Source organism: Mya arenaria, chromosome 6 (genome assembly GCF_026914265.1).
Source record: "Mya arenaria isolate MELC-2E11 chromosome 6, ASM2691426v1".
Taxonomy (NCBI): domain Eukaryota; kingdom Metazoa; phylum Mollusca; class Bivalvia; order Myida; family Myidae; genus Mya; species Mya arenaria.
In genome coordinates this window covers 72932287-72947265 of record NC_069127.1, presented here as the reverse complement: position 1 = coordinate 72947265, position 14979 = coordinate 72932287, and the positions used below count along the sequence as shown (strand labels likewise).

Here is a 14979-nt window from a genome sequence, read left to right as displayed (position 1 = left end):
TTATCGAAAATACATAAGGCTTGCTATTTCATCGATATTATGAATCAAAGACTCCTTCTTATTTTTAGCCAAAACAACCTTGACATTGATCTTACTATACTACACACAATCTGAATAACTTTAAAATATCCATATATGTTCATATATCCAAGAATATTTAGTTTACCGATCTAACAACTTGTATTTTCTATGTTCCCACTCTTGACCAGTGGTAGCGAACAACTCTGGTCAGATTCAATGTACCAGTTAGGTTCAGACAAAAACAAAATGTTCTAAAAAGTGGAGGGGGATAGATAACCGTACTTTGGACTGCCTAGTTACATTTAAAGGCAAATATAAACCTTCTAATTTGACGATTTCAGCTGAAGTCAAACACGATTGTACTTTTCAGCCATCATATTTACACCGTCAAATATGTTCATTATATATTCATCAGTTTGCCTTCGATGGTATCTCAAAAGACTTCCATGTGGAACTAAACCAAAATATTGGATGGAACCATGGCTGTTAATGTGTACATCTGAAGAGCTGGCAAAACATGGTTTGGTTCTCTAACGGCATGGTAAAGGGTAGACTGTATGCTTGCTGGTATAGGATGTGAAAAACGCACATCTGACTCTCGAACTTGGGTGATAACACAAATATACAGAATGGAACATTACATGCTCTTAATATATGCATAATCAAGCGAACAAGAAAATAATTTATGTTGTTTCATAAAGAATATTTCAAAATTTATAAAAAAAATCGGTCTATCTGCACAGTGTATGGCTCTTCATTCTTTCGTTGAGACTTGTGATATTTTGCTGACTGTCTGCAACTGAATTAGATGGTACCATACTTATTTAGCATAATGTGGGAAAGTGAGAGAAGTTCAGATATCTTGACAACAGGTCAGTTTTACTCCTAGTGACCAACTGTATATAATTGTTTGTTTCGGAGACATGCATCTAGCTTAATATTGTGCTTTACAATATGCTAAGATGCTAAGACCTTACTATATACAGTAAACCTACATAATTTAAAGCATCATTGGCTCAATGTGCTGGCCTTTCAATTATGAGTGGTCGAGAGAAACTATAGATACGGTTTATTTACTTATAGTAGGAGGGACTAATACATTATATGGCAATAATATGACAATTTAGGTTAATGTACGTGTACTTTAATAATATGAATTAAACGTTTGGTCTTACCTTTCAAATCATTAATATAGCTCTTACTGAAGAACTTGTCGCCTTTGTTAATGGATTTATTACATGATGAGAACTTGTTTACTTTTATATAACTCTCAACAAAAGAGAAATCAATTTGTTGAATGAGACTAACATCTCTATCTATAGCTAACTGTGTTTTATTATAAGCTGTGTTTACATCTGACCCATCTAAGCCTGAGTTAGCTCATACATTATTCACGAGAGCGTATTCAAAAGGGCCTAATGAGAAATTGACTCAAATAATAAAGGGCTATAATTTGCACTAAATGCACAAAAGTGTGATCTTACTTGTTTATCTAGTAGATTCGAGTTTTGTGTGCCGTTGTATAAAGTCTCCATGCTGTACATAACGAATTTGCTGAGATGTTAACTTATGTATGTTCACATGTAAAACCTTGACCAGAATGTATAAGTGGAATAATAAAAGGCCATAATTTGCATTATATTCAAGATGGTGTTATTTCACTTGATTAATGACATATGCTGGATGGTTGTGAGCACTTGTATTAAGCTCCTATGCAATATATGATTTTTTTCTGAGATATTGACTTTAATGCGCTTACATCTCTCCGTGCATAATAAAGGACCAACTTTATCTATGTGCATAGAAGGAATAGTCCATATTGACTTTACTCTTAATTTGAGCTCAAACTTTGAAGCATACATCGCCTTTATTTATAAAGCACATGGCAATTTATTTTTAACTGCATTACTAGAGTTTGGGTTCTTGCACACTGCACTTCTTATCATTGCGATTTACCATTGTATGAAGGTTGTTTAAGTTTCGATTGCATGTGGTTGTTTTCATGTTAAGATCCGGACAAGGATAAGTAACAAAGGTCAATAACTCTGCAATAAGCTTAAACAGAGTAAAAATTCCTGTACACTTCACTTCTTCTCATTATGTTTAAAGTTTTATTAAGTTCAATACAGTATTATTCAAAGTATGCTCTGGACAAGGAGAACTGCAACTGAATGACCGATCAACTGACTGACCACAGGGTAACTCCAATATATCCCTTCAAAATGTGTTTGCCTGTGGTATAAAAATGACCATCGGAGAGCCTAAAATAACTTTCGGGAAGCGAGTATTTTTTGCGAGTCAGTTGAATAATGCTTTACCAACTATCATCTCTAGCCTTCAAAATAACGTCACATTGAATAGAAAACCGTGGCATACATATTTTTAAACTTAATTTCACAAGGCATTATACGAATGACATATAAGTGATATTGACTTCATTAGTGATGACATAACAGTGTAATCAAATTGCGCATCTATGAGTCCAAATGCCTATACTGATCTTGAACAACTTCAAAAATACACATAGTGAATATAGTGTAACAGTAATACTGAATCTCTCTCCGCCTCGTCACTTGTTGATAGGTTGTTAAAGTACTCAGTTGGATGTACAACTAGTTGCTGATATATGTTGTTGAATTATAATGCGACTATTAGTATATTGAATTGTTGAATGACAGTAGTTTATTACATTTAGGCCAGCCGTTTTTGTTGGGGGGGGGGGGGATTCAGCTGTCACTGACAAAGGTTTTGAAAATTTAACTCAATCATTTTAAGTCTGGTAAAGCTACTTTTTTAAACAAAAGTAATGAAAGCTTCTTTTGAAATAAAGTTATCTTGACTGGCAAGGAGCCTCCTAAGGAGCTAGACAGGATCTTTTTAGCCAGTCAAAAAAGATCCTGGCTAGCTCCTTAGGATGATATCAGAAGTTGGCGCCTTTCAACATCAGGTCATGAAAGTCTTAACGGACCATTTTATTTTTGTCCGATTGTAAGCCTACTCGCGCAGCGGTCACAAATGACCAAATGACCACAGGGCAGTAGTGTAGTGTCCACCTGTCGTTCCTTACATATCTTGCATGTTAGTTTTTTGAGAAGCTTTTCATTCTCTTGTCGTATCTGTGTTCCATTGTCTGAAAATGATAAAAAAAAATTGTTTTAAATTTAAAATTTATGATAATGTATTAATCTATAACAATATCCTAAATTTCCTAAAAAAAATCTCAAATTCAACAGTTTCCTGCGTTTTATTTGACAAAAACTGTATAATGCTAAATGTATGGTACAAAATTTGAACGTACAATAAGGTTTACAAAAAAAGCGCCGTAGAGCAAACACAAACACAAACAGTATTACGGGGGGGGGGGGGCATAATTAGACAGTTATTTAAGCCATAGATATTTGTCTTGCTATACATTTGCTTATTGTCACTGGCTAGATGCCCCAACTAAAAATCAAACCATACAAGGAAATTTGTTGAACTGATATCTCTGCCTGATAAGAAAAAGAGTCTAGTGTTTGTAAAATATTCCTTTCGAAACATGTAATACAGCTGTAAGGAGACAGACTCTTAAGAGCGCTGAATTTGTTTGCAATATTTATTCCATGGTCTTGAGTCAATAAATGGCAGACAGTGTGTTTTTTCAAGAGATATGGAATTAAGTTTAAACATCAAAACGTCGTAGTCTGACTTTAGGGGCATTGACAACATGTCACTTTAATATGACTTACAGTTTGTCAATGTTTGATAAAGTATATTTTCCACTTCAAATTACTATTAAGAAATGAAGTCGAACAAGTATAAATGTGACACTTAAATAGGTCTGATAAAAACACACATTTTTCTTCCTGGTATATTAAATTTAATACCAATAAAACAATTAATCATCAATGTATTGACAACTGAACGGAAAGAGGAAGTTCATTGCTTACTTTTCAACTACTTTTCCTCATTTTTGAAGCAATAAGAATGTATATGAAATCATATTAAGATTACTTTTAAATTTAAAGCACACTAATGCATTTTGTTCTTGATTTTGTAGTTATATTGTCCCTTTAAAGAACTGTTTCTCTGGTTCAATATACCTTACTCTTTGTCATTGTCAATATGATAATTTATAGATGCAGGCTCAATTAAGGCAATTTCAAAAATAACAGGCAGCAACTCAAGTTATGCATCAATGCTTTCTCAAATAATTAAGGAACTGACTTGATTATAGAATACAAGCAGAGGATATGATCTTCATACTTTGTCTATAACAATATGACACAGATGGCATGTTTAAATCTATCTAACAAATAAAGATATGTGTCTGTACATGTAGGGCACTTATCAAGGTTCTCTATTCCATTCCCAGGTGTTTTTAAAGATATAGGCAGGTTAAAGACTCTCACCTGCAGTAACAGCACATGCCCCGACTGACTCACCACCAATCATAGGTGACGGACGGTTGTACGGAGATTCTGTAAAGTATGATTTGAAAGGCTTATAATTAACAATAGTAATAGTTTCATTTGAATGCAAACACACTCTGATCCTTAACTCATGTCAGACATATTAAGTGTCATGTGCCCCTCAGGTGTGATTTGAACACAATTACTCTAGGCAAGTGTTACTTAATACACCACCAAATTGCAAAAAAATAATTCAATGTTGCTTTTGGAAAACCAAACAAAAATACATACTCTAAATAGAGTAATCACACTTGATAATGAAAAAGGTATGCTGGGTGGTTGTGTTTTGTTTTATAAAATATCAATGCAATTCATCAAATAGTTGTTGCTGAGATATGAATATATGTGCTAACATGCATAACCTTCAACAGAACTTCTGAGACGAGTAATGGATGGCCATAATGATCAAATAACGACGAATCAGATGACTTTAAATACCATTCTTGATTAAACATCAATACCCGAATCCAGTTCGATGCTGTATTTTTACATCATACAGTTTTAACGGCTTTAACGCATGCTTTGTCAATGACTTGAGCAAAACCTATTGCATGGCTAACAGTGCAATGATTGCCTTTTATCTTTGTGGAAAGATCCATCTACGTTATTTTAACAGACAGAAAGTGCAATGTAAACAGTATGCAACAGTCTCACAGTCAAGTGGGTCGTGAGAATTGTTCTCGGCTACAATAGTGGGTGTCACCAAGATCATGTTGAGTAAATAATAAATCATTTCAGAGAAATGAATATCATCAATGTAGAAAACAGAAATATTGTTTAGCCTTTGTAAAATGCAATTTCCATTTTTATGATAAAATAAAGTGAGACAAATCATTAGGAGTATTAAAGTTATGAAACTGATGGTTAAAACCCTTCAACAAATGTTAATAAATACTTGTGACAAATTATTTTAGGTGTTGTAAAGAACACAGGAACACACAACTATTGCCTTCCTCTCAAATGGCAACATTAATGATTTGCCAGGCAAGTCTAGACTGACATGGTGAATAATGCACAATAATTTATTTTAGAATGTATGTACAAAAGAAATATGAATGACTTCTGCCATGATTGGTGCTATCAATCACAAAAAAATGCGTTGATTTTGTCTATAAATATAATTCGAACTTAATAACCCAATGCTGGAATGTTATTTAAAATACCAAATAGCATGAAACAATCCCAACATCACAGTACTGCAGCGATTGTTAACAGACAACATATAAGAACCAGGCCTCCCCCATCATTCTAGGTGATCAAGGTGAGTTGATTATAGCCGGGAGAGTGTTATAGTCTGGCTTGCGTGGGTTCACACTGTTTATACCTGCGTTGAGATCTTGGTCAGGTAAGCCTGAACCACGAGCCCGGTCAGGCGGGGCAACCCCTGGGCCAGAACCTCCTCCTAATCCCTGGGCACTTTGCTTGTAGACCAGTGCATTCTGTGTGGAAGGTAGGATTATAATGGTATGTTGATGAGGGTGGAGCCCTGGGGACCCTGAACATCCTTGGAGGAGTTGGACAAAAGAGCTATACAGTTCCTTAACCAGAGTATTTCCACTGACTGGCATGCTCTCGGGCTGACCTGTAATAATAGTATAATATATGATCATAAAGATGGTCGTCTCAAAAGGTTTTGATAATTGTTAAGTATTTGCAAAAAATGTAAAAGATCAAAACACTTATTTTATAAATCAGGAACGCATTTTAAATATTTAAGTGTCCAAGATTTGGACATAATTTTCTCAATGCTGTATTGGGGGGTTATAGTATATAAATATTAATTTAGCAACTAAAACATTGCTTGTCTGATATTCTCTTTATTATGGTTTTAGCCAAACAGTTATGGAAAGTTCCTGCAACATTTTATTGTTGATAGCACCGTTCTGCCTTCATAGAGTCCAGCATGTCGACCCTTATGCCTTGATAGAGTCCAGCATGTCAACCATTCTGCCTTCATAGAAGTTAATGTTTAATACTGTCAAATAGTTCTTTTGTTTGATTGAAAATTACACTATGATTATAAATACATTTAGATTTTACATAGTTGTGACAGTTGAAACTTAATATCTCTTTAATTAAACACACTATCTACCATTATATGATGTATTTATAATGTTAAAATTCTTCACAGCCCAATGCAATGTACCCTTTTCTCCCTTAGCACCCTGTCCCTCGTTTGCAGCAGAATATGCATTTTACAACCAATTTATTGTTATATCATTTTTGAATCGGCTCGTTTAAATGTACAAAAAATCACTTCATTATCCGGAGTCAATAAATGGCTTTAGACAATGTTTTTTTCCAAGAGACATATAACTGAGTTGCATGATAATACTTAACAAGAATAAACAACCAACGTTCATAGCTTTCTTTTAGGGGCATTGTCAACATGTCACTTTAATATGACTTACAGTTTGTTTATGTTTTATAAAGTATATTTTTCCTCTTCAAATTATTATAACAGTAAGAAAGAAAGTCAAACCAGTATAAATGTGACAATTAAATAGGTCTGATAAAAACACACATGATTATTCCTTCCTGGTAGATTGAACACAATACCAATAAAACAGTTTATCATTATTTTATTGACAACAGAACGGAAAGAAAGAAGTCTATTGCTTACATTTCAACTACTTTTTTCCTTTTTGAAGCAGTAAGAATGCCAATGAAATTATATGAAGATTTAAAGGCACGCCTATGCTTGTTGTTCTTGTTGTTTATTTTGTAGTAATATTGATCTTTTAAGCAACTGTAGCTTTTGTTAAATATACCTCCTTTTACTCTTTTTCATTGCCAACATAATAAATTAAAGATGCAGGCTCAATTAACATGATTAAGGCAATTTAAAAAATAACAGACAGCAAGTAAAGTTATGGATCAATGCTTCCTAAAAAAAATGAGGAAATGACTTGATAATAAAACACAAGCAGATGATAGGATCTTCATACTTGGCCTTGAACAATATGACACAAATGGCATGTTTAAATGTGTCTAACAAATAAAGATATGTATCTGTACATGTAGCCACTTATCAAGGTTCTCTAGTCCCAGGTATATAACGGCAGGTTAAAGTCTCTCACCTGCAGTAACAGCACATGCCCCGACAGGCTCACCACCAATCATAGGTGACGGACGGTTGTGTGGAAATTCTGTAAAGTATGATTTGAAATGCTTATAATTAATGATACTAATAGTTTCATTTGAATGCAAAAACACTCTGATCCTTGACTCATGTCAAACATATTAAGTGTCATGTGCTACTCATTAAAGGTGTGATTTGGACACAATTACTCTAGGCAAGTATTACTTAGGGCGTTTTTGTTGATACCAAACCAGTTTCAGTTTTGGTTTCAATGGTTTCAGCAGTTATGAAACCGGTTTTGATAGTTTTGCTTGAAGTAACAAGTGCATGGTTTTGTGTACATTTTTAACAACATGGTTGAGCTACTGTAGCTACTGAGCTACACAATTACTGATATAACCCTTTTCATTTAGCTCATTAGCCCATTGTAAGACATTGTTATCAAAAAGATTGAGTTTCAACAAACGAGGTTGATTACTATCCGCCATGTTGTTTTCGAAGTAAACTAGTTTTCGGATGGAACGAACCGATGAAACCGCCTCCGGTAGAGGTTTCGAAAGTTTCAAAAACCGGTTTCGGTTTTCGTTAAAAAAAGATTGAAACTGGTTTTGGTTTTGTTTGAAACTGTTACAACAAATACGCAGTTCGTGAAACTGATATAAAACCGAAACCAGTTTATTACCAACAAAAACGCCCTAAATACACCAAATAGCAAATAAATAGCTTGGACAAATAAGATTAATTCTTGGAATGATAATATATCTTTTTCTTAAAATTTAGCCTTTAAAGCTGCACCCTCACAGGTATAACATTTTTACAACTTTTTTATTTTTTGTCATGGAAAGAGGAAATTTTTGCTTACATATCTGCAAACCAATGATAAAAGATTGCTGACAGAAAATCATATCGCAGATTTTCATATTTCTGTTCGAAAATTAATGTTTTATGGCTTAAACCGTTACTAACGGGTTAAGAAAAATGCATAAAACATCATTTTTTAACTTAAATATAAAAATCTGCGATCTATTTTTTTGTCAGCAATCTTATATAACTGGTTTCAATGAATTTTCGCAAAAAAATGGCTTGTTCCAAGACAAAAAATAAAAAGGTTGTCAAAACATTATATCTGTGTGAGTGCAGCTTTAATGGATTGTACACATTTCTACACCCCAGCTAAGATTTGCATAAGTGCAATCAATATGTCTAAATAAAATGCCAAGTCAGCATATTAAATGACATAATCATCAGACAAAAAAGGCATGATATGCAAAATAAAGTTACCACACCTAATGAAAAAGGTGTGCTGGGTGGTTCAATTTAGTTTGATAAAGTCTGAAAACAATACATCAAGTAATTGCTGAGATATTAATATGTGTGCTAAGTTGACCCCGTGTCAAATAAAAACAAAGCTTCATAAAAAGCGCAGCTTTAGCGAAGCTTTTTCTTCGCTGAAGCTGCGCTTTTTCTCCAATGCTGCGTTTTTTTCAAAAGCTTCGCAAAAGCTGTGCTTTTTCTTCGCTTTTTTAAAAAGCTGCGCAAAAGCTGCGTTTTTTTTCATGAAAGGTTCGCTTTTTGTAAAAAAGCTTCGCTAAACCTTCGTCTTTTGAAAAAGCTTCGTCTTTCTGTTTAATACATATTTTTCTTAAACAAAAGCTTCATCTTTAACATAAAAGCTTCGTCTTTTACATAAAAAGCTTCGTCTTTTTGAAATTCCAGATGACCAATATCGATTGGAAAAGACGAAGCCTTTCAACCAAAGACGAAGCTTTAAAAGAAAAGACGAAGCTTACTTGTTTTGTATTTATTGGTTTGTAGGTGCACTTTTTTGCGGTTTTAGTGTATTTTTCAAATAATAAGTGCTTTTTCTTCGCTGAAGATTTTTTTCTATCAAAAATTCTGCATTTCATCTCAATTATTCATGTACAAGTTAAGGATTTCTTTTATCAGCAGTAATTTAATTGTTTCAGTTTATCTATGTGTAAATCTACAATAACATAAAAAAATATTCAGTCATTCATCAAATTCATACTTTCTATTCCTGATTGAATGAAGTATTCAATCTCTTGATGAATGAATGAAAAATGGAAAAAAAGGGTTGAATCCAAAAATGAATTAATACATGGATGAATGAATGAATGAATGATTGATTGATTGATTGATTGATTGATTAATTGATTGATTGATTGAATGATTAATTGATTGCATAAATTAACGAATAAATGAATAAATGAATGAATGAATGAATGAATGAATGAATGAATGAATGAATGAATGAATGAATGAATGAATGAATGAATGAATGAATGAATGAATGTGAATGTTTGATTGATTTACTGATTGATTGACTTAATCCACTGAATGAATGAATGAATGAATGAATGAATGAATGAATGAATGAATGAATAAAGATTTGAATAAATAATTAGATAAAGGAATTAATAAATAAATTAATAAATAATCAATAAATTGATTAATTAATTTACTGAATTAGTTACTTTTAAATGAATGGATGAATAAATGAATTATCAATTAATGATTCAAAATGAAATAAAAAAGGATTTTTTTAATTAATCAATGCAATAAATCATAATTCTATAATATTATGCAAAATAATACACTTACCAAATAAACAGTTATTTATTGAATGTTCACAGAATTCATATTATTTTAATGCTTGTTATACATGTTATCACCATAGATCTTAATGCTTTGTTCATAAGCCATTCCCATGATAAGCCATATTTGTACAACAACCAATCAGAATCTCAGAACCAAATTTGAATTAGAGGCGGCCATTTTGTTGGATGTTCAGCAGGAAGGGTTGGATGTTTTTAAGGGAAGTAATGAATTTACACAAATATCAACCATTGATAATTAAAGGGATAAATTAAATAAATTTATGATATAACTATCATAAGATCAGATGAACATGGACTATGATTTGGAATTTGACAATCCAAACATTTGATGTTTTGTAAAAGATGACATGCAATACTGGTGAGTTCTTATAATATTATGATCTTATACTTATTTTAGTTCTTTATCAATTACTTAATAACCTCAGTGACTATTTCCTTAAAACTATGCCACTCTTGAACATGTTGGACTTATATTTCAAAATGATATCCAGCTCATAAAAATACAATGAAATTTATAAGATGTAGTTTTAAAACTCGTTCATTTCTGTTTTTACCCTTATATGGATTGATTAGAATATCTATCAAAATTTGCAAAATGTTTTTCCATTAAATGTACATCTGATAAGTATCAGTGTTGTTTTCCAACGGGTAATAAAACTGCCATCTGCCAGATGGCCTACCAGATATTGAAAATTGGATTGATCAATTATGTAAAGTATTAATTAACAATCTGGTAGTGCACACTGTGTAATAACTAATTACAGAGCTGTTAGGAACCTCTAAATTTAACAAAAAGGCAACATATTTAAGGCAGAGTATGAAAAAGTAGATGGTTTAAAATATTGTTATAGAAAAATACTTAATGTTGGAAGAGCTTCTGACCTTTTTTTAGTTCAAAAAGTGTCTTATGGAAATCACTTAACACCCTACACGTGCCAAAGTTTAGTAAGATTAGTACCGTAACTCATTTCACAGGTAAGATCAGTGATTGTGAACAGACAATGTATTGTCTCACCCCTACCAACATAGACAAATCCGCCCCCCCCCCATCATCGGGGGGTTCTGATCAAGGTGGGTGGGCCATCCACTGAAAGAGTTGATTCTTGCTATGAGGGTGTTATAGTCTGGTCGGCGTGGGCTCACAATGTGTATACCGGCGGTGAGATCTGGGTCAAGCCCGGGTATGCCTGGACCACGAGCCCGGTCAGGTTGGGCACCCCCTGAACCAGAACCTCCTCCTATTCCCAGGGCCCTCTCCTGGTAGGACAATGTCTGCTGTGTGGAAGGTGAGGGTGGTCTCGCCTCCTGGTGAGGGGTGAGCCTGGGGGAGCCTGAAAGTCCTTGGAGGAGTGGGACAGAAGAGTTACACAGTTCGCTGACCTGAGTGTGTCCACTGACAGGCATGCTCTGGGGCTGACCTGTAATAATGTAAGAATTGAAAACACTCATTTTATAATTCAGGTTCGCGTTTTAAATATTCAAATGTGCAATAATTGGACATAATTTTCTCAATTTTGTAATAAATTTTATAGTATATCAATAGTGATTGTGCAACTAAAACATTGCTTGTCTGATTTTCTCTATATTATGGTTTTAGCTAAAGAGATATGGAAGGTTGCTGCACCAGTCCTTTTTTGTTATCACCCGTCTGCCCTCATGGAGTCCAGCAGGCCCATAGAAGTTAATGTTCAAGACTGTCAAATAGTTCTTTCATTTGATTGAAAATTATAATAAAATTATATATGCATTTAACCCACATATTTATGGCAGTTGAAACTATAGATAGCTTTATTTTAACCCAATTTCTACCATTTTATGTCAAATTTATTATGTTAAAAATCTTCACAGCACAATACAATGTACCTTTTTCTCCATTAGCATCATGTCGATCTTTTGCAGCATAATGTCCATGTTACAACAAATATATTGTTTTCAACTTTAATTTCGAATCGGCTGTTTCAAATGTGCAAGATTCATGATCTGGAGTCAATAAATCGGCGTTATACAGTTTTTTTTTCAGATATTAGGCCTTGAATATCATGATAATACTTAACAAATTATACAACCAAACTTTATAGTCTGCCTTTAGAGGCATTGTCAACATGTCACTGCAATATGACTTACAGTTTGTTAATGTTAAATAAAGTATATTTTTATTAAATTCTTATAACAATAACAAAGGAAGTCAAGACTCTGTAAATGTGACACTTAATAGGTCTGATATAAACACACATGATTACTTTTCTTCCTGGTATATCGAAAATAATACCAATTTATCATAATTTTTGACAACTTCACGGAAAAGAGGAAGTCCATTGTTTACTTTTCAACTACTTTACTTTCCCTTTAAAGTAGTATGAGTGCAAATGAAATCAGATAAGATAACTTCTAAGAATGAAAAACACGCTAATGCTTTTTGTTCTTGCTGTTGATTTTGGAGTAATGTTTTTTTCCCTTTAAACTGTAAAGCTGGTTATAGATACATTTTTACTCGTTATCATTGCCAAAATGATAATTCATAGATACAGACTCAATTAAAGCAGTCACAAAAAACAGGCAGACACTGAAGTTATTTAGCAATGCTTTCTAAAATAACAGAGGAAATAACTTAGAAATAGAATACAAACAGAGGATAGGATCTTCATACGTGGCCTCCAAAAATAGGACACAAAAGGACAGTCATGTTTAACTCTTGTTTAATGAATAAAGATATGTGTCTGATAAAGTTTCTATATTCACAGGTGTATTCAAATTAGAGGCAGGTTTAAGCCTCTCACCTTCACTTAAAGCACCTGCCCCGACTGGTCCACCACCAAACATAGCTGATGAAGGATGGTTTCCAGATACTGAAAAAGAAAGATTAAACTTCTGATAGTTAGAAATAACTTTTTTGCTGAAATGGTTTCAGTTGAATGAAAACATACTGTGATCCTTCACTCATGTCAAACATATTTAGTGACATGTGACACTCATTAAAGGTGCCATTTGAATGCAATAACTTAAGACTAGAGTGTTATTTGATACACTAAATAGCAATAAATAATTTAAACGTTGCTGTTGGAAAACCAACCATAAGATCAATTCATGGAATGAAAATATATTTGTTTTGAATTCCTTTTCTTAAAATACAGCCACTAATGCCATGTACAAATTCCTGGACCTAGTTTAAATTTGAATAAGTGCAATCAATGTGTCTTAAAAAAATGCCAAGTCAGCATATTAAATAAAATAATCATCAGACAAAATAATGCTGATAAAGGCAAAAATAAATCATGCAGAGCCTCAATTTATCATTCAAAAGGGCTTAATCTAAATGCACATCATCAGAATTGGATATATACATTTTTGTCCTTGAACTGAATTAAATACAATTAGGCTTAACAAACTATCAAACAATTGCAAACATAATGTTATAATAAATAAACCATATTTAAACAAGTCACAGTCAAAAGATACTCAATTCTTAGAGAACAATAATATTCACCACTTACCAATATGGCGGGGATAAAATGAGATCTACTCAGTAACCTATAGATCTAAAGAAAAAATCATTTGTGGTTTACCACTAATGCCCTGTTGAGGTGGTGGTACAGATATTTCATTGTATGGTTAATCCAAAATCCCCATCACAAGAATCAGAGTGGTCGGGTTCAAAAGGTATATCCGGTCCGTGTTTTTCGGGTCTGAGGTTGGCTGCATACTTGTAAAGCCCTGTCAAACAGCAGGAATTTAAAAATGTGGTCTTGCTTTCATTTAATCTTGAAAAAATGGTTAACATTTCACAGGGGTTAACAATTGTTAAGACATCAGGATTGACAAAATGCAAGCCCAAATTGAGATTTGGTAAAATTGTATATGCATTTGTATATTGCAACAAGACCTGGTCAAATGCTGGATAATTAAACATTGCTAAAATACTTAAGGAATGTTAATGTTAAATGATTAAATTTGTAAAACATTTTTATAATGTGTAATCAGTTAATAAAATAACCTCTAAACTTTAATATTAAGTAAATACTACGACCCTGATAAAATAGAAAGTTAGAAGTAAAATCAATGAAAAATACCACACTAACGCTATGCTGGGATCCTTCTCCAGTGCTAATGTGGACACTGGCTAGACTGGTAGCTATTCCACCTCCTGCCGATGCCGGGGAAATTATTGTCAATGCTGTGGATGAGGGTGCACTAAACTGAGACTGGGGTTTGGCTGAAGAGGCTACTGTAACTGGTTGGGTAGTGGTGGGAACTGGGCGACCAAAGTTTCCCAGTCCACTTACACGCGTCAGTGAGGAAGCTATTGGGTTTCTGGACTGAGAAGGGAGATGACTGTCAATGAAACTGCCTGCAGATGAGATAGTGGAGGTCAGAGGTGAAGTAGCTGCAACTGAGGATACATATGAAGCATCCGAGGTAGCTGCAGCAGCAGCTGATGATGATGAGGTGGACCTCGCAGGCTCTGAGTCCTGCACATTCCTTCCAGTCGGTTCAGAGGTCACTGCAGTTTGCTGCTGAGCTGGTCTCCGCCGGGGAACATCGTCAGTCCCAATGGAGATATTCCGACGAGTGCCTTCACCAATGTTGCAATGGAGAAGGTGACAGTTTGGGGACCGTTGACTATGTACGTTATCAAACATCTCCCACTCGTTATATCTAAAACCACAGGCAAAGCATCTTGTCGAGTTCGGCCCATCTTCTGGATGATGGTAGAATCCATTTCGTGCCAAAACGATGTCATTTCCATTGCCCTGATAATGCTTAAAGGAATTGAACCTCAACCATTCAA

The 14979-nt window shown here is 33.9% G+C and overlaps 1 protein-coding gene across 3 annotated transcripts; it reads right to left on the bottom strand.

Moving 5' to 3' along the window:
- Nucleotides 1-2958: 2958 nt before the first annotated feature.
- On the bottom strand, nt 2959-13784 carry LOC128237131 (uncharacterized). Of its 3 annotated transcripts, none has more exons than XM_052952380.1 (7): nt 13757-13784; nt 12971-13039; nt 11209-11611; nt 7553-7621; nt 5797-6054; nt 4413-4481; nt 2959-3151 (listed from the first exon to the last, which is right to left on the bottom strand). In XM_052952380.1, exons 4-7 carry the CDS (start codon nt 7593-7595, stop codon nt 2994-2996), a joined length of 528 nt encoding a protein of 175 aa, XP_052808340.1. In that variant the 5' UTR covers nt 7596-7621; nt 11209-11611; nt 12971-13039; nt 13757-13784; the 3' UTR covers nt 2959-2993. The 3 variants fall into 3 exon arrangements, with proteins under 3 accessions (XP_052808340.1, XP_052808339.1, XP_052808341.1); XM_052952379.1 differs by having other exon boundaries at nt 11215-11611; XM_052952381.1 differs by having other exon boundaries at nt 11219-11611.
- Between the last annotated feature and the right edge of the window lie 1195 nt (nt 13785-14979).